Raw genomic sequence first — 20,400 nt, forward strand, 5'->3', positions numbered from 1 at the left:
AGATCAAGGAGGACCAAGGAGCCAGAAACAAAAGGACCAGGAGCAGGAAGACCGTAGCTGAAAAGGACAAGGGCAAACAGGGCCTGGCGAACCTAGATTAGAATGTCCTGTGGTTTATAAAGACAAGAAAGTCCAGGCCAGTGTGATGAGGATCAGAAGGTCAAGGAGTGTCAGACTCGGGGGGGGGGTCATAAATCAGGGTGACAAGAGCTACATGAACCAGGGTGACCCACAACATAGGAACTAGGAGGACCAGAGCCAGGGGGGCACATGGTCAGACGGACAAGCACAAGATAGCGTAGGCAAACCAGGAGTACTAGTAGGAGTGAGATGGGGCAGGAGGGACAGGAGGGACAGGAACTAGGAGGGCTAGAGAAACAAAATCTAATGGAACTAGTATCAGAAGACCCAATACATGAGGGCCAGGATCAGAAGGATTAGGAACAAGCAAACAAGGGGACTAGACAAAGCAGGGAAGTCGGACCTGGAGGACAAGAATCAGGGTGAGGAGGATAAAAAGGTCCAGGACTGGTAGCTTGTCAAACAGTAAACCTGAGATCCAAACGACTAGGGGCAGGAGGACATAAGAATAACAACCAGTCAATAATAAGCCAGAAACCTCTTAGACTAGCATGAATCGGATGTCAAGGAACATAAGAATTAGGAAAGGTTAGGGTGATCTGTGACAGGACAAGTTATTGCAACGTCATGCAGGCAAGAAGCAGGAGGATGAGGGCCAGGAGGCTCAGGACCAGATTGAAGAGGACTAAGAAGATCAGGATCTGAAGGGCAATGGCCAGTATGTCCAGGATACTAGGATAAGCAGAATGGGGATTAAGAAGATCGAAGGGTGGTACCAAGGGGGACACAGAAGACTAGAGCAAGAGTACTGATTAAAGGATCATGACTAGGAGGTCTGGAAACGAGGCCAAGAGAGAGGGTTATGAGATTAGGACCTAGGGGAACAGGGCTCGAATTACCAAGTGGGGCAGAGCAATCATTACAAGAAGCAGGAACAGGATGAGGAGGATCTGAGGTAAGAAGTCCAACTGGCATCTTTAAGACCAAGTAGAATGGATAGTGTTAGGCAGAAGGACCAGGACCAAAATGACCAGGCTCACGGAACCCAAAACTAGGAGAACTTGGATGAATAAGACCTTGATCAATGGCTGTAGTACCAGTAGAACTAACTGGACAAGGAACAGATCCAGGAGTACAAGAACCAGTGCTTAATTTGAGCTGGTGCTTTCCGGTGCCCAGGACCAGCACTTAATTGGTTTCCGGGGCTAGGCACTGGCACATGATTGTCAACACCAAATTTAGAACAGTCCACCACATGGTGGCGCTGCTCATCTAACTTAGAGAGGAGCAGAACAACGGTTGTTTAGGAATACAATATACATAAAAATTGCAAATACCTGCCTCCCCAGACATTCTTTTAACTTTGATGACCTGGAATAATCTGAACTATTTCATTTACATGCACGAGAGATGATTAGTAGTTGTTTTGAGAGCGAAGACAAGGGCGATGGGTGGTGCAAGCTGCGGTGGCCTCCTTGTCAGAGCCCTGGCACTTAATATTTTACAAATTAAGTACTGAAAGAACAACCCAAACCAGGAGGACAAAGACTAAGAAACCAGGACTTGAGAAGCAAGATGGACCTGGACCTTCTGTACCAGGAACAAGAGATTGACATTGAGGATAACTAGGACAGGGTGACTAGGACCAAGAGCACCACAAAAAAACAGGGCCTGATGGGCCAAGATTTGGGGAACCAGGAGGGTCATGATAGCTAAAAGGCAAAGTTTATGATAACAAGCACAAGAGGACAAGGAGTACCAGGACGACCAGGACCAAGGAGACCAAGACTAAGACAGCAGGTGGGTCAGGTCCAGGAGAACCCAAACTATATGGAACAGGACCAAGAGCATCAGGGACATTGGTCACAGAATCTCAAGATGGACAAGGATTATGAAAAGGATTATGAACAACATGACCTTTTCCAGGAGTGCCAGGTAGATGAAACCAGGGACACAAGCAGCCAGAGTCAGAAGGGAAAGTTCTAAGAGAACCAGGAAACAAAGGATTAAGGGAACCCGGAAGACCAAGGTCGAAGAAGATAAGGACCTTGAGTACCAGGACCAGGAGGAACATGGTGAGGAGGAAAAAGAGGATCAGGACCAAGGGCATCAGGACCAGGATGATCCCAGCCTGGACGTCCAGCCTACAGGGCTTGCAACAGGATGGGCAGGAAGATGAGCAACAGGATGGCCAGGCCCAGTAGGACCGCATAAAGAGGACCATGATGGGTTTGTGTAGCAGCACGAGGACAAGCAGCAGAGAGACTGGGGACAAGAGCAACAAAACCAGATCCAGGAAGACAAGTTCCAGACCAACAGGACCAGGGGACAGAATAAGCAAGAAATATAAAGGGGTCAGTACGAAAAATACCAGGAGGACCAGAGGCAGGCGGACCAGAACCCGAGCACAGAGGATTCGAAGGATCAACACCAATAGTAGTGCGAGGGGGGGCATGACCATAGGACTAGAGCCCAGAGTACCAGTAGAACAGTAAGCCCAGGACCTGGGGGTATCAGAATCAAGGTGAGGAAGGTCAGAAGGACCAGAACAGCCAGAGCCAGCAAGACTGAGGGGACTGGACCTTGATGTTTAGGAGGAACAGGACCAACAATGATAAGGCTCAGAAGGACACAAACAAAGAGACCCAGGACCAAGAGGGCTCAGACCATTGGATGGGGTGCTAGAAGAACTATGAGTACAAGACAAAGGGCCAGGTGGACTACGATAACCCAAAGCTGGAAGACACGAGCTAAGAGAGCAAGGCCTAAGAGGGACTGGACACTACCGGGCAGGTAGACCCAGGGGACCAGCAGAACCAGGAACTGATGTTCTTTTAATCAGATGAGCATGTTGAGAAGGATCAGAAGGACCAGGTTAAATGGACAAGGGTCAAAAGGATGAAGAAAGAAAAGAAAAGAAATAGGATAAGGATGCCTGAAAGGACCAGGATAGCCGGAAGGACCAGAACCAAGAGGATTAGGCATACGGAGACTCAAACAAGGAGGACCAGCAACAAAAGGATCAAGTCTAGTGGGTACAATACTAGGAAGAGAAAACGGACTGTGAGGACCAGGAATAGGAAGACCATTACTAGGCAAACCAGACTGAGATTGAGGAAGACTGGGAAAACTGGACCTGAAGAAATAAAGATGAGTTGGCCAGGCAATTTGAGCAAACAGGACAAGAGCTAAGAGGGCCAGTGCAATGAGGAACAGTGGCACCACAACCAATCTGAAAAGGAAGATAAGTTCAGAGAGGCCCAGAGTAAAAGAACATACCAAGGCAAGCTGGACCAGAATGCAGAGGAAAAGAAGGACCAGGACAAGGAAGGCCAATATGACAGGAGCTGTGATGGCCAAGCTATGTGGCTAAGAACAGCTAAGAACAGGATGACCTGAACAAGGAGAGTCAATATAAAGTGGACATGTTAGCCCAATATCACAACGAGTAGGAGCACCATGGCCAAGAGTATCATGACATATTGGAGGAAGACCCAGAGAACTAGCCAGATCAGGAGTAGGTTGACCAGGGCCATTATGACTGAGACCAGATGGGGAGGATTAAGTGAACTATAAGAATCAGTATAAACGGGATCAGGAAGAGGGCTAGGAGGACCGGAGAGGTCAGAACCAAGGGATCAGGTTCTGGATCCTTCAATAGGAGGAGGACAAGCAACTGGGGTATTAGGACCATTCGGCAAGGATCAGGGGAACCAGGACAACCAGAGCCACGAGGACCAATGGGACCAGATCAGGACCAAAAAGACCAATCCCTTTCCAAGAGAACCTAATAAGGAGGACCATTGGTGGCAGTACTAAGTGGACAACAAGGACTAGGGTGAGGAGAATCAGGATGACCCAAACCAGGAAGACTAGGAGTGCCTGCCCTAGGAGAGCAAGGACAATAGGGCACCCAGTGCTACGGTGCAAGGGTGGTTGCATTATGAGTAGGAATGTTTTTGGGTAGGAATGGGCACCTTCCTACAAAAACACAATCTTTCTCCTCTTTCTATGCGTGCTGCAGAATATAAATATTTATCCTTGTTGCGCCTCTCCTGGGAAGGTGTACCATTTTGATGCAATCCCAGGTTTACTAAACTTAGTCAATCTGGGATTTCGTCAAAATCCATAGTGGATGCATGAGAACGCCGATGCTCCACCCATGGAACACCTTCTCAACACAGGGTATCGCAAGGCAGCAACTTGCTCTGCCTTGCGTTACTCTCGATTTACTAAGCCATGCAGAGCCACGCAGGGTGACTTTGATTGGCTTAGTGAATTCTACCTAAGGCCATGTGCTGCCTTGCATCACTATGCTTGACACAAGGACAACACAAGCCCTTAGTTTACTCCCAAAGGGGAGAATGGAAAAAAGGCAACCCCAAAAAAATCTGGGAGGTGCTTTTTAGCAAAGGGCTGCTGATTAGTTCTTCCTGAGTGATGATGGGTAGATTGTAGAAGTAAGCGGTAGGTCATAGGCTTCTCTTGTTAAAGGTGTCAAAGTTTCTAAGCAGGGCTGCCTTTTTGTCTGTGCCTGATGACTACTCATAAAGGCTGATGACAGCCAGGTACCGAGATCTCATGCTTAATTGTATCTTTTGTTTGGATACTTTTGCTGGGAGCCAGCACTATTGTTGCTGCTGTCAGACCCATCACCTGTCAATATAAACAGGAGGAACCCAATAATCCAAAGGCATCTGGGAATAAAGCATCTGGGAATAAAGACCCATCACCTAGCACAAAGGCTGTGTCTGAGCGACAGCCAGAAAATTATATTTGAGAGAGAAACACCCCAAATCAGTTCTGAAACCTCAATAGTGGATCCACATCCTCCGCCTGGAAAAAGAGTAGTAAAGTGGAACTGTGAAATGATTCATCAGTAGGTCACAAGAATGAAAGTAACAAAATGTCTCTGTTTATTCAGAGTTTAATTTCTTACAATGTTCTGCATTATAGTAAATGGATAAAGTCTCTCCGTGAGTTTCTTTTCTTTTTCGACTTTGATACCTATATGTCTTTCTCTGATTTAATGGGGTGCCGCTCGCAGCAGTGACCTGGGAACTTGGTGCTTTGCCTGAATTGCCGTGACGGGACTGCGAGGACCAGCAGCCCCGTAATACCTTGCAGCTGTGTGCCTCTTCCCGCCTGCCTACCTGCCTGCTTAAAAGTGCTTGCAGCCCTCGCTCCGCGGGTGCCATTTGCAGCAGTGACTTGGGAACTTGGTGCTTTGCCTGGATTGCTGTGACGGGACTGCGAGGACCAGCAGCCCCGTAATACCCTGCAGCTGTGTGCCTCTTCCCACCTGCCTACTTGCCTGCTTAAAACTGCTTGCGGCCCCCGCTCCGCGAGAGCCGCTCGCAGCAGTGACCTGGGAACTTGGTGCTTTGCCTGGATTGCCGTGACGGAACTGCGAGGACCAGCAGCTCCGTAATACCCTGCAGCTGTATGCCTCTTCCCGCCCACCTACCTGTATTTATTTGGCCGCGGCCTCCGCGTCGCAGAACACCAGAAAATCAACCATTGGAGGGTCAATTATAGGTACTTTGGACCAATTTCTCGTTAGAGCGTCCTCTGTGTTAGCTCACGAAATCATTGTTGAATATTGCATTCGACAAAAGATCCTCTATGGGAAGTTTGGCCAAGGTTTGCTCTCCAATCCCCCAATTGGCTCCAGCCATTGTCATACCGGCTACGGTATACACCTGTTACAACGCAACTTTTACAACTACCTACCATTACAACACAACTTTTACAACGCATACCATTACAACGCATTGCGCTGGGGGGCGCTCTAGGATAGGGAATAAGTTTAATTTACTATCCAACATCTTCCCTAGTGTCCACGGGGACTGGAGTTGGAATAGTAAATTATACTTACCACTATCCAGCACCTCTAAGCGCTATGCGTTGTAATGGTATGCGTTGTAATGGTCGCGTTGTAATGGTAGGTAGTTGTAATGGTATGCGTTGTAACGTCATACATCCACCGGCCACCTCTATGGAAGGTGAGGGGAACCAGCTATTGCAATCTGCCGGGAGCCCGCCATGCCCCCTGGTAAGCGATGCTCCTTCGTTGGGTATTAGTAATACCATTCCAAATATCACATTTAGTGTCAAGACTCGATCTGCCTGTAGTTCTAAACCAAGGGCACCTCAACCGGTGGTGAGTTTGATGCAAAAAAGGAAGCGGAATGGGACACAAACGCAAGCAAAAGGAAGAAAAGCAAAAATTATGAAAGTTAATGTTGCTAGTGTGAGCACGACCCCAATATCTTCACACAGCTATGCCATTGATGAAGTAGGTACCCAATTGCCGAGCCCTGGGGATGCACTACCTGTTGAGTTGGGATCGGCTTTTTGGTCCAAGCTGGAAGCTATCTTTAAAAAGACATGTCTCCCATATTATGATAGATTGGACATTATAGAAAGTAGACTTGTGTGTTTAGAATTATCGCTCGTATCGGTGCAGTCACGGGGTGGAAACCGGGCTAAGGGGGTAATTGGTACACAAACAAATTTGTTGGGGAATAGTGGGGTAGTTGACCTTACTGTTCCCCAGAATGGAAATAATATTTTTAATGCTATTGCTCCTGGTGGGGCTCCACACCCCTCTCCTCAACCCATCCCTAGCACATAGGTAGCACCTAATCAAACCACGCGGAGTGGTAGGGTAAGGCCAATAGAAGCCAGTGGACCAGTAACCCAATATCAACTGGTGAATAATTCCCCTCCTGTACCACCTATTAAAAGCCTACCATGCATCAACCTCCCACCTGAATCTGCCCCGTACGTGGTGGTCCTTGCGGGGGTTCCCCATCTGAGTCAGGATAAAGGGGAGACGTACATGGAGCTTAAGAATAAATGTATTTTTTGGCTTAATTCCAACCGCCCACTACCCCCTCATGTATCTGCTGAAATTTTATTTGCTAATAGAGTAGATTGGATGGGGGCGTGGAGAAAAGCAATTGAGGGGGATTGCGTGATTATCAATTTTAGGGATAGGAGGGCCGTTAAATATATTTGCAATTGGACCCATGTAGGCACACAGACCGTAATTTAATCGTTGCTCTTGACCTATTTTTACCCATCAGTATACCCTGCCCCTAAGAAAATGTTACTAGATAGGGGGGGGCACAGGATTGGAGTACTGTAGGGGGCCTAAGGATGTGTAATAGGTTTGATGCATTGTCGGGGCTGGAAGACTGCGATTGACGTCCATCCTCTGAACGATGTTGGAGGTCTAAAGCAGTGGCCTTAATCGAGGATAAATTTAAAAAAGGGTTTAAACCTATTGGATGATAATGTTAGCTTTCAGGGTGGAATCCAACTTAGTGTAGAGAGTGCAGTATCGCATCAGAAGGGTTGTGAGCCAACATCTATTCACGCCCTGAGTGAGATGAATTTATTTTTATACCCTGAGTCGAATATAGCATGGCGTACTAACACTGAATTTGGGTGGGTCTTAATGTTGGCAGTTCACCTACCAAAAATTGTTCGCTGTCATTGGTATCTTGGAACATAGCGGGCCTGGGATCGAAACTAGCCTCGCCTGATTGGTCCGAATTTATCGATAAATTTGATATCTGCCTCTTTCAAAAGACTTGGTCGGTGGATTCTGTTTTTCGCCAGGGTTATCTTAACTTCTATGTTCCTGCCGAAAAGAAGGAAAAGGGACGTCCAATAGGAGGACTAGTGATTTGAGCTGTATTATACAACAACTTCCTGTTTTAAATAATGACATTCTCGCAGTGAGACTCAGCTTTCCGTCTGGTGTAAGCATTGATATTTTTAATATCTATGCAAGAGGGCACCCGGGAGGGAAAAGGACTGAGATATTATCTGCTCTAGATGTCCTAATTGAGGCCTTGCCTATTACTACACTCTCTCTTGTAGGTGGAGACTTCAATACCACCTTTGAGCCGTTAGGGTATGATGATCAGAGGCTAACGGAGGAGGAAGACTCCAGTTGGGGTACTCCCCAACTTGAGTTGGCACCCATAAAAAAATGGACTGAGGCGGCAATACAACTGAAGGGCTTGTGTATGGGGAACCAACTAAGGGCTGCTAACGGTCGAACGCCATCTGACAGACAGGGTAGCAGAACGTACGATAATGGCCACAGGTCTAACTGCATAGACTATTTGCTTGTCCATCTAAAACTGTGGCACTGCCTCGTGCATATGGTAGAGTGACCATAACCCCCTTACCTCCTCATTTAAGTTGGAATCACATAGAGCTGGAGTAGATGCCCAGGTAAATGCAGTCCCTGATGTGGTTCTAGCAAATGACGAGCGACATCTTAAGTGGAGCAAAGTTGCTGAGCACCCTGATACCTTGTCTACTATTAAAAACGATGTAAACTAGGTACTAGTAGATTTGGGGTCTGTTGCTATTAATGGGGACCTTCATTCCTTCATTATTGAAGCCCACACTAAACTTTTTGCCCAGTTAAAACACACTTTTGTAAGGTGGGATCAGGTAGTAGCAAACTTAGTAAGAAACCTGGGGGCTGGTATAATGAGGCTTGTAGACAAGCAAGGTCCGAGTTGGGCGACGCGTTAACAACGCGGGATTTAAATAGGGTGAGAGGGGCACGAGGTTGGTATAGGGAAGTCCAGAAAGAGGCAAAAAAGTTGTGGGACGAGTGTAAGTGGCAGGAGTTAAAAGAAGCGTGTACAGCAAAGAACCCAAAATTATTTTGGGACACATATAAATGGGATAGGGGCGGTCCGGACCGCCCGCAGAATAATGTTGCCCAACACTTGTGGGTAGAACATTTCAAGCCACAATATGCCTGTAGCGGTAGCAAAGTGAGTAGTGGTACATTCTTGTGTACATTTTATGAAGGATTTATCTTCACCCTGGAAGATATTGACAGGGCTTTAGAGACAGTAACCGAGGGAAGAGCACCGGGCATTGATTGCATCCCCGCAGATGTGTTTTTAAAAGATAAACAAACATGGCGGATCTATATATTGCCTACTTGGCAAATGCTATAGCCCAAGGAGCAGCTGTCCCTCTTTCTTGGAAGGAGGCAGAAATTGTTCCGATATATAAAAAAGGGGACAAGTCTGTTGCAGGCACGCTCCCTCTACTGTCCTCATAAGGATGTGCCTCCACCGGACGCGCGCCGAAGGCGCGCCAAAGGTAAGCCCGTCTGCGCCCGTCCGCGCCAGTACGAGCCCAGAGCCCCTGTTCCTCTCGTTGTAGCTCCCATTACCTACTCGTCAGACACTATTAGGAAACTAGCAACAAACACCCCTGATCTCTGTCTCCATTCAATTTCTCCAGAAGAGCAGCATAACAAATGTAAACACTGTGCATACACACTCACCTCGCAGTCAACCCCCAAAGTACGGACAATCAAAATGGCTCTACTCAACTGTAGATCACTCCCCAAACACAGTACCGAAATAAACTTACTAATTCAGAACTACGATCTTGAAGTACTGTTCCTCACGGAAACATGGACCAATTCCGCATCTGACCCAGATATAATCCAAGCCCTCCCTCCAGGTTATACAATTAAACATCTGGACAGACCGCAAGGATCAGGAGGCGGACTTGCAATAATTACAAAAGCCCACCTCACCAGCCAGCTTAAGGACAGTCCAATCCTCAATTGTGAAAATGTTCAATTTTCCCTACATCTCTCACCGGAAAAAACTCTGTCGGGTATACGTATATACAGACCCCCGGGACCTCTTGAACAGTTCCCAAACTCTCTGGTAGAAACTGCCACCTCCCTAGCCTGTCTATCGTCCAACTTTACAGTGCTAGGAGATCTCAACATCCACTTTGACGATCCAGGGAACAAAATAGCGGAAGACCTCAAGGAAGATCTCTCAGCAATCAGCCTCTCCTTGAAAAACCTCCTGCCCACTCATAAAAAGGGCCACCTTTTCGACCCCATCTTTTCAAATATCCAAGAACTTTTCACCTCCTCTCCCCTTCCTATTCCCTGGACAGATCACCACAATATCTTCCTCAGTATCCCTACCACCAGTCAAACCAGCCCCAGCCTTCCACCCCAAGCGCCGTTGCGCCCGTGGAATAAACTAAACACGGATGCCTGGACCCACCAGCTCATAGCTTCCACCCCTACCTTGAGCCAAGATCCCTCGCTAGCAGACATCCAATTCCGAGACTGGATTAAATCGTCTCTGGACGCAGTTCTCCCCGCTAAACAGCTCCCTAGTAAGAGGAACTCATACAAGTCCCCCTGGTTCCCTCGGAACTCCGAGATCTCCGCAAAAAATGCAAAAAACTGGAACGTATCTGGAGAAAAGATTGGACCCCTAACAACAAAGAAACCTATAAATCGGCTATGAAACAATACAAACTTCTTATCAAAAAGACACAAGCCTCCTACTACGAAGAGAAAATCATGGCTGCCTCCAACTCCTCCAGGGAGACCTATCACGTAGTAAAAAGTCTCTTGAAAGTCCCTGAACCTCAACCAGCCACCAATCCCACCGGTGCCAGGTGTACCCAACTCGCTGAGTTTTTCTCTGCCAAAATTTTAAAAATCATAATGACTTTCCCCAACACAGATCCCTCAACCGACCTCCCAGCTGGGCCCATCGACCCAGACGCACCAACACTAAGAGCCTTCCTTCCTGTCTCCACCAAGAGGCTGCTGGACACTCTCAACCGTGTGAAGAGTGGATCCCCAGATGACCCAGTCCCCATGAGCAAACTCAAATTAGTAGCCCCCACTATAGCTCCCCATCTCACGAGGCTGATAAATGCCTCTTTCTCCTGCGGCACAGTCCCCGCCAGCTGTAAAAATGCGGTAGTTCGTGCACTCATAAAAAAACCTCACCTAGACCCATTGGACCCCTCTAATTTCAGACCCATCTCCCTCCTTCCAGGCATTAGTAAAGTGGCAGAGAGAATCGTAAATGAACAACTCTCAACATTTCTAGAGTCTAACAACCTCCTTCACCACTCACAGACAGGGTTCAGACCTGGACAGGGGACTGATACCGGCCTTCTGGCAGTGACTGAGGAGAAAAGGTCCATTCTAGACGCAAGAGGATCAGTGGCAGTGATCCTCCTGGACTTGAATGCTGCCTTTGACATGGTGGACCACACCATTCTTCTACACCGCCTCCAAAAAACGGGCATTTCAGAGACCGCTTTGGCATGGTTAAAATCTTACTTGGAACACAGGCCCTTCCAAGTGGCCGATAGCCATGGCCACTCTAAATCTCTCCCCTTGAACTGTGGAGTCCCTCAGGGCTCCTCCCTGAGTCCCACACTTTTTAATGTTTACATGGCCCCTCTGGATGACATCGTCTCTCCATTCGGCATAAAGGTGGTCATGTACGCTGACGACACACAATTAGTCGTCTTCATCAACCAGGCCGATCAATCAATGGATAATCTAGTCTCCTGCCTGCACAACATATCTGTATGGATGGGCGACTCCAGGCTCAAACTCAACGGAGAGAAATCCGAAATCATGCTTCTGGGCAACCCAAACAAACTCCCCAAAACCCTTGCCGGGCCAGCTAGCATGGGCACCCCCCCCATACCAAAACAAGAAATCAAAAGCCTTGGCTTCTGGCTAGACCAGGATCTCAGCTTCAGAGCCCAAGCAAGAAAGACAGCCGGCACTTGCTTTGAGCTCATGCGAGCAGCCCGTAAGATCCTTCCGCTCATTCCCCCCCAGTCTAGGAAAATTCTGATTCAGGGCCTCATTATATCAAGATTAGACTACGGAAACGCCCTATAGCTAGGTGCACCTATAGCTGTCATAAAAAAAACTGCAGCATACCCAGAACGCCGCAGCAAGACTACTGACTGGAACAAAATCTAGATGCTCAGCTAGACCCTCCCTCAAGGCTCTTCACTGGCTCCCCGTCCAAGAACGCATTTCCTTCAAAGCCTTGTGCATCTCCCATAAAATCCTACAAGGCAAGGGCCCACCAATACTGAGACCCCTCATCAAGCCACACAAATCATCCCGACAGTTCAGGTCGGACACCCTGTTTCTAGCAAGCGTTCCCAGAATAAGGAAAGCTCGTGCTGGCGGTCGCCGCTTTTCTTATAACGCTTCTAAGCTCTGGACAGCCTCCCCCTTAACATCCAAAAAGAAAATAATCTTCTCTCATTCCGCAGACTGCTGAAAACCTGGTTGTTCCCCCAATAATCCATCCCCAGGAGTACTGTCAAGCTTTTACGATAGCGCTGGGACGCCCGAGGGTAGCTACGCGCTCTAGAAATCCTAAATCAAATCAAATCAAATTATAGGCCTATCAGCCTAATCGACTCTATGCAAAAAATAATGGGTAGATTAGTTTTGTTCAAAATGCAGGCTTGGATGGACGATAATAATATTTTGAGGCCACTGCAGGCTGGCTTCCGCCCTAAGATGAGCACAATTGGCCAAGTTTTTCGCTTTATCACGCTGTACTGGCTAACTGTGGTCCTGGTAAAGGGGGCTTTGTATGCTGTGTTCATCGATTTGAGGGCAGCTTCGATTTAGTTCTGCTTTTCAAATTATGGCAGGTCTTGGAGGGGCTGGGGATGGCCCCTGAGTTGCTGACATTGATGGTGCGCTTGCATGAGAATAATTTTGCCCCGGTTTGGTGGGGGTTACAGGGGGAGGTTACTGAAACCTTCCCTGTTGAGCGGGAAGTGCGGCAGGGGTGCGTTATGGCGCCTACCCTGTTCTCGCTCTTCATCAACGGGGTGGCGGACCACCTTTCTCTGGCCCCCACGGACGCCCTGGCGTTGGCATGTATCCGTATCCCAATCCTCATGTTCGCGGACGATACTCTGATCATATCTAAAATACCTAGCGGCCTTCAGAGGGCCCTCCAGCGGTTCGGAGATTTTTGCCTTTTGCACGGTCTAGAAATAAATACTGCCAAGTCTAAATTTATGTCATTCAATGAACACAAATCCTTTAGAGGTAGCATATTTATGAATAAATCCCCATTAGAGCAGGTGGATGCTTTTACTTATCTATGTGTAACCTACAGAGAGACATGCGCTGGAATAGCCAAACTGATTTGGCTGTTTTAAAACACCAGCAACAATCTGGGTTTCTTTTGCAAAAATTCAAAACCTCACTGACTAAACCTATTAGCCCAGTTCTTGACATCTATGGGATGAAGGTATTGAGTTCGTCCCTATATGGAGCCGAACTGTGGGGCTTTGAAAATTTAACATGTTTGTCCAAGGTGGAAAACAAGTTTTTGCGTAAAGTGACTAGTGTCCCACAAAGCACCCCACTAAAACCACTGCTATTGGATCTGGGTAGGAAAACAGTTAAAGATATGGCTATTCTTCGTCCGCTATTGTATTGGCGCAGAATATGGAGTACTAAGGAACTGTCGCATTATGCCCAGGGCCTCATGGATATTATTAAAAATGACTCCTTTCATAAAATTAAATGGCTGAAGGAGATTAGATCTTTATTAGGGAGGATGGGCATGTCTGAACTATGGGACAACCCCCTAAAAGTAGCTTTTCCCTCTAAAAAAATCTTAAAGGGAAGATATTGGGAATTGGTCTTCTCATCAACATGCTCGAAAGGCCTCTCTTTACACCTTACTAGACGTTTCCTTGAATTTAAGACCTGGCCAGCGTTTGAAAAGTATTGGGATGTTATTGAAAATCCATATGATCGCAAACTGTATTTCCAATTAGGGTTGGCACTCTCCACACAAGGCTCTTTACTGGGAAATGGGTGGGGTCTACTAATGACAGATGTCTTAGGTGCCTGGACCAACAAGTATCTGTAAGTCACATCTTGTTTGTGTGTCCGCAATACATTGCACCTCGTCGAAAGTGGATAAAACCTATCTGTCGATTAATGGGCACTCGAAGATGTTAGAGGCCCTGAGAATTTTAAGCTCAGACCCTAACCCACTTATAGCCATAGCTGTGGCGAAGTTTCTGCATTGGGCTTGGGCAATTCGTTCTAAACTGTTGCCCTTACCTAGTGAATAGCTGTCTTATTGGTAATATTTTAGCCGCCAGCAGATATGATGAAAAGTAATTGCCTGTCCTTGCAAGGGGGTAGTGCTCTTTTTTTTTTTTTTTTTTTTTCCTCATATTGCGGTTTATGCAGAAAAAGAGGTGTTTAGGAGTTTGACCGTATTTGAGCGGCTGTTCCAACAAACTGCCCCTAATCGTCTATCGAAGGATACAAGGGGAGTTTCTATTGTCTTAGCTCTTTTCAGCCTTTTTCCTTCCGTACACCTTTTTCTTGCTCAATAATTCCTTTGTTGCTGAGATTATCTGGCCCTTGGGCTGTTTGGCAGACATCACGTCATGCCTGGAATTATTACTCCGCTTAATCATTGGAATCCAAAAAAGAAAAAAGAAAAAAGAAAAGCAAAAGAACAAGGGGCCTAAGAAGCTTCAGGACAAGGAGGATTCTAAAATCTCATCTGGAGATGATATAATTTTCCCAGATCTCCCAATACTTCATTCTTTTCGATTGTTTCCCTCTTCTATCCAATCTGCTGGTTCTTATTACAGCATTTAACCAATTTTCATGGGTTGGTGGAACCGATTTTATCCAGTTAATACAAATCTCTCTGCGTGCTAACAAGATCATGATGAACAATAAATTTTCTTGCTGTTTACTTAACCTAATCGGGTTTGATTGAGTTGTGCAATGGATCCCAAAAATAATTAAGAGAGTACTCACGGTTATAGGTGATGCCAGTACTGCAGTTAGTGTCTTACCAATCTCTTGCCAGTATTGTGTGAGAGCTGGACAGTTGCCAAACATATGGATATCATCCACTTTTTCTTCGCCACATTTGCCGCATGATTTTACTGTCGAGCCTTTAAATTTTGACAATCTTTTGGGTGTCCAATAGGCTCTATGTATAGAGAAAAGATGGTTTCTTTTTAGGGCTGCGGGCTTTACACACTGCCAACATTTCTCTACTGATTTTTTCCAAATTTGATTTAAATCTAGGGCTTTGTTTGGTAGATCTTTCCTCCATATCTTTTCAGGTATAGTAAAATTTTCTTCGCCAGATTCGATAAGAGTCCAATACCATTTTGAAACTTCTTTCTTTAATACCATCTCTTTCGTCATTTCTGGTTCCACATTATTCGGATCAGTTGCTCCTTTCGGGAGGGTATTTGCCCAACTGCATAACTGATAGTATTTAAACTTTGATACTTTCCGTTCTGTTATTGTTTGTAGATGTTCCCATGATATTAAAGCATTTCCAACCAGGAGTTGACCCCATGCTTTAATATCATGGGAACATCTACAAACAATAACAGAAAGGGGGTAGTGCTCTTGTCTAAGTGGTAGATACTGTCTGTATCGAAGTACTCCTTATTTTCATATAATGTATTAGTGGAAATTATATATTGCCCATTGTAAATTTGGAATTAAAAAAAAATTGTAAGCTTCTTATATTTCTCTTAACTTATGTATTCGAGAGTTGTTGTATGGAGTTTAATTGTGTCTTAATTATTCATGAATTATATCTTATTGTCGATTTTCTTATGATGTGCTTTTATGACTCAACTGTCGAATAAAGTTATGATGATGAAGATTTAATGGGAAAATTAATTCATATTCCAATGACATTCAGTTGAAATAGTTATAGTCCCTTTCCTTTGCTTGTGGCTTCTCGACAGATTACTTCCTCTGATCGCCCAACAAAGTAGGGGCCGTCAAAGGAAGGACTTTATAGCATCTACCCCATTTAGAGTAAAACCTGACTGAAAGAGACAGGAAAAAAATTACCCCGTCACCCTCTGAGAAAACTCCCAGCGTGTGGGACCTTTCGTTTCTTTGTTTTTGAAAAACAAATTCCTGCTTTGGGAGTTTCTCCTGCAGAGGCAAACATACCCTTTGGAAGGTGCACTAAAAGTGCACCACAAAAAGGTGGCTCTTTCAGGGCACGTCCTAAAGGCAGCCCTCTGATGGGGGGAAAATGAGGTCATATAGACTCCCCAGATATCCCCTTTCAGGCGAGTGCAGTCACTCGCTGTACCCGCCTGCTAAGCGCTCTCTTTACTCTCTTGAAAGTGCAGTTGACATGCCGCTTTGAAGCAGCCGCTCTGCTCAGTGTTTCATTGCAGGGGCGGCCTTAGGCATGTGCAAGCTGTGCACCTGCACAGGGCCGCCAAACCCCAGGGGCCGCCACACCAATATATATCCTTAATATAATAATCCTCTGAGGATGGATATTTATTTGCGTACAGGGATTTGGCGGCCTCTGGCTCTGTTCCACCTCCAAACACCCTGACACCCCCCATTCTCCCTCTTCACTGGCCTCCGTGCTCCGCCCCGCCCGGACCCCTCTTCCGGGGCCCCCTACCTATTCTCCCTGCCCAGGGCCGCCATGAGCCTAGAGCCACCCCTGTTCATTTGAATGCACTACCCCCAGGGCAGCGCATGATTGCAGCTTCTCTTGGGCCAGCACATTCTGCATAATACAGCATACTTTTTATGTTTGCACCAGGCGCACCTTTTGAAAAGTGCACCGTAGCATAAACAGGGAAGTGTGCTATATTTATAATACTGCCCCAGGTCGCTATAGAAAACAAGCCTGCGGCCTTTATCTGTATACTTTGATCACACATTGGCTGTCGTGCTGTCGGCTTCTCTTTGCTCCCAGGCCTCTAATATTACACTTTGGACACCCAGCAGCTCCCTTAAGATGCTTTTAAATATAGTCACTGTTTTTTTCTATCTTAAATTTTCTTAAATCTGTAAGGTGTTCTGAGTCAACCAAGGTTAAGTCAGCTAGTAGATGGCTAGATATTTGAATATGAGTACGCAATTTGCACATGCAAGGACTGTAAAAACAGGACGCAATATGTCAACGCAATATGTCAATGAGCGCCAAGAAACCGCTGGTGTTAGTGCGCGTAATAAATAATTTTAATAGAATAATAGAATAGACACTGATAAACTATTTTTGTTTTGTTTTTGCACTTTTTGTTTTAAATGTTTGTCGGGGGACTGCTCGGAAATAGTGTAATTTCTAGGTGATAGCTATTTTTTCTGCATTACTCAATGCATTCACACAGAAGATTTCACTCTGTACTGTACCATAGTCCTTTTCTCTATCCTGCCTTTGCCTGTCTGTTAAAGCGCGCATTAGAACTTTAAAGGCAGGCCCATTGTCTTTGTCAGTGCGTGTTTTCCTTTGAAATGGACGATTGCTCACACACTGATAACAACCCTTGTCGCATCATTTGTGGGAACGCAGACCTTGGCCCTACAATCTGCTCTCATTGAATCCACAACAACTGCAGTTTCAGACAGAACAGCTGCAGCCTCTCCAAGCCATGAATTATGGACAGAGAGTGGTGGTTCTCATGCAAGATGAGACAAAACTATTGATGTATAGCCATTTGCTTAGCTGCTGTCAGTATTATACTAGGCTTGAAAAAGCTGGTTGATCCTGCGAAATACTTGTCGGCTACACACCTATATGTGGCTCATATGATTTGTTGTATATGAAGAACATGATATATCAGGATATGTTATTTGAAAAGAATGCAACAAAATGATGAAATTAAAACATCTGAAAAACATATTGTATTTTTTGTGAGGTCTTCTGTACTTTCTTACAAATGTAAGGAAGTCGTATTTTTTTAAAAAAATGTTACCTCACAATTATGGGAGGCCCCTGAGGAAGTTTTTTTACACTTGTGGAGATATTCCCTTGCAGTAGCTGATAAGGGGAACAGTCGAATGTCTGAAACATCTGGATCAATTAAGTAAGCCACACTTGGCATGTGACAACTTGAGACTCATGGGTCATTGTCTTAGAGATCTCTTTATGAGTCAAAGCTTTTATTGTGCACAAATCTGAAGGCACAATTGGCTTTAATAGTTTTTGCCTCCCTCATTCTTCCAGCTCCATGCAGGTCCACCCTGAACATGAAGGGAGTACCCCCTCCCAGTTTGCCAAGCCGACCAGCCGCCGCTCTGAGGTCATCGGTAGCCGCAGGGCTAAAACCGCGACCTCTGATGACATTGCCAGCACCTGCACCTAGGCTGCCAGTACCCAACATCAGAATGCCACCTCCCCCAGGGACAAGACCTACAAAGTAAGTATGTATATTATGTGCCACTACCTAACATCAGAATGCCTCCTTCCCCAGGGACTTATATTGGGTAAGGGGAGGTGCCCATAATGGCGGACAAAGAAATCCAGTTGGTACATTCAGTGCAGGCTTTCTTCTCGATGGGCTGCAGGTAGAGTCCATTTCTGGTAATGAACAGAAATCCAGGCCAGGATCCTCTTTCAACAATTGCCCCAAGAGCCTATTACAAAGGCACAAAATACAGGATACCCTTTTACAGCAATCTACAGCCCTTACAGAAGCAAAGAATCCTGTTAGGATTGCCTTCTCCCTTAAATGGCCTTTTCAGCGACACATACATCTAAATCAATATTCCACCTGTTTGGGAGACTCAAATGTCCAGTTATGGTTTACCCTTTCCTAGGGCCTACTCCAGAAGAACAGTTGGCATGTCTCTTCACTAATGCATGGTTTTCCTCTTTTTTTCAACAGACTAAAAAGCACATTTCCAGGACTTAGATCTGTAAGTGGATCTTTTTGTTCAAGAAACTTTTTGTAGTGGCTCAGTGATGGAACAGCGGATGGTGCTGTAGGTCGATGTGTGTGTTTGTATGTGCGCGTGCATGCTTGTGCGCATGTGTGAGTAGTAGATCAGGGGCACTGTTCATTGGCAGACTGTGCTGGGGTGGGTCTCAGCTCCAGATTAGCATGTGATGGGTGCTGCAGGTCAGACTTGTGTGTAGGCAGTTTGGTTTATGCCTGTGTTCATGTATGCAGCTCTCATGTCTAGAATAGCATGGCTGCTGCATGTCAGTACATAGGAACATTGGCAGTCGCGTGTCTGGGTGTCTGCACTTTGTGTCCCACATCTCGTCCACCCATGCTTCACTGCCTTCATCTCTTACCATCATCCATTTGACTCTCTTTCTTCACTTGTAAGATGTTTCCTAGTCTGACATCTCCTTTATTTCCAGCTCACCGACACCACTCCGGAATGTGAGTATATGCAACAGGCAACTTTTTATCGTATTGCACTTAAGTTATTTTAAGACTGTTATAATGTGCTATGTCCCCTATTTCAAGTAATGTTCATATCTGTTACTCTATGTCCTTTATGCTGTGTTATGCCCCTTTATGTAAAGTCCTGTGTGTGTTAATTATGTGCTTCATCATACCCTTAACTAATGACCCTTAAATGATGTGTTTTACATGTCCCAATAGTCAGGGCAGTTTTGCAGGCCAGGCCAAGAGGTACTGGGCACCCCTCGTGACAGGTATTGTCTTTCATCTCTTCAGCCCTAGGCACTGGGTAGCACAGCTCAGCTCACTGAAATGACCGGTACCTACTGTGAGACCCCATTCAGGGTGCCTGAGAAAAGGCAGGGGCTACTGGGCCCCAACCGTGTAGATTGAGATCGTTTGCCACTGATGTCCCAGAGTCCATCCTACAAAGATCCTTCAAACTGAGCCAATTACAACCCTTTTCACACTTGGCTCCCGGGGTAGCAAGGGCGAGCCATCACAGGCTTCTGAGGGAAGTATTGTGGTGATGCTCACACTCAGCACTGCACAATCAACCAGCAAACACAATAATATGAATGTCCAATCCAGTTCTTGTCTTTGCAGTAAGAAAGTACTTTAACTACACTGTTGCACTAAATACTACACATTTCAATAGGCACCCAAGATAGTGATCCCAGGTGCAGCCCCTCTGTAGGTGCCCCATGCACCACACAGGTTCTCTGCTCCCACCAGGGAGATCACACTGGTCCTGGGTCCCTTCTCATATGGTAAATCAGGAGTAGCAGGAACCAAGTTCAGAGGTATTTACTGCTCAGTCTTTTAAGTGATTTTGTCCATCTTTGGTATAGCACGCTGGCAAGGCCTTCCTTTGCTTCGATGTATCCGGGCAGCCCTCCAGTGATAGGGGGAGCCAGCAGGTCTCTGAGTGTGCCTTGGAATAGGCCATGGGTTCATTAAGCAACAAGCACGCCCAGCCCTGGCTCTAGATGTTGCAGTGTCGGGCCTGAAGCAGGTGGAGGTGCAGGCCCAGTTTCAGCATTCTTCAGCGATCAGGTAGCTGCAGCCCTTGCCTGGGCTTATGGTAATGAGACGGTTGCAATCCCCATGAGAGCCTCCAGCAATCAAGCCTTTACAGCCCTTTACCAGGCCTACAGCAACCAGGAAGTCACAGCCCACACCGAGGCCCATGTCAATCTGGCAGTTGCGGCCCTCGTATCGGCCTATGGTAGTCATCCAGTCGCAGCCCTGATTAGCTTGAAGAGG

General features: G+C 46.3%; 1 protein-coding gene across 1 annotated transcript in view; it reads left to right on the forward strand.

The window, feature by feature from the left end:
• LOC147679807 (uncharacterized) overlaps positions 1-20,400 on the forward strand; it is a 582,063-nt gene that overhangs the window by 523,146 nt on the left and 38,517 nt on the right. Inside the window, exons 21-23 of the mRNA XM_086943363.1 lie at positions 17,946-18,138; positions 18,607-18,637; positions 19,089-19,110. Of these exons, the coding sequence (XP_086799489.1) occupies positions 17,946-18,138; positions 18,607-18,637; positions 19,089-19,110 (246 nt within the window). The remainder of the gene's footprint in view (positions 1-17,945; positions 18,139-18,606; positions 18,638-19,088; positions 19,111-20,400) is intronic.

Source organism: Lissotriton vulgaris, chromosome 11 (genome assembly GCF_964263255.1).
Source record: "Lissotriton vulgaris chromosome 11, aLisVul1.2, whole genome shotgun sequence".
Taxonomy (NCBI): domain Eukaryota; kingdom Metazoa; phylum Chordata; class Amphibia; order Caudata; family Salamandridae; genus Lissotriton; species Lissotriton vulgaris.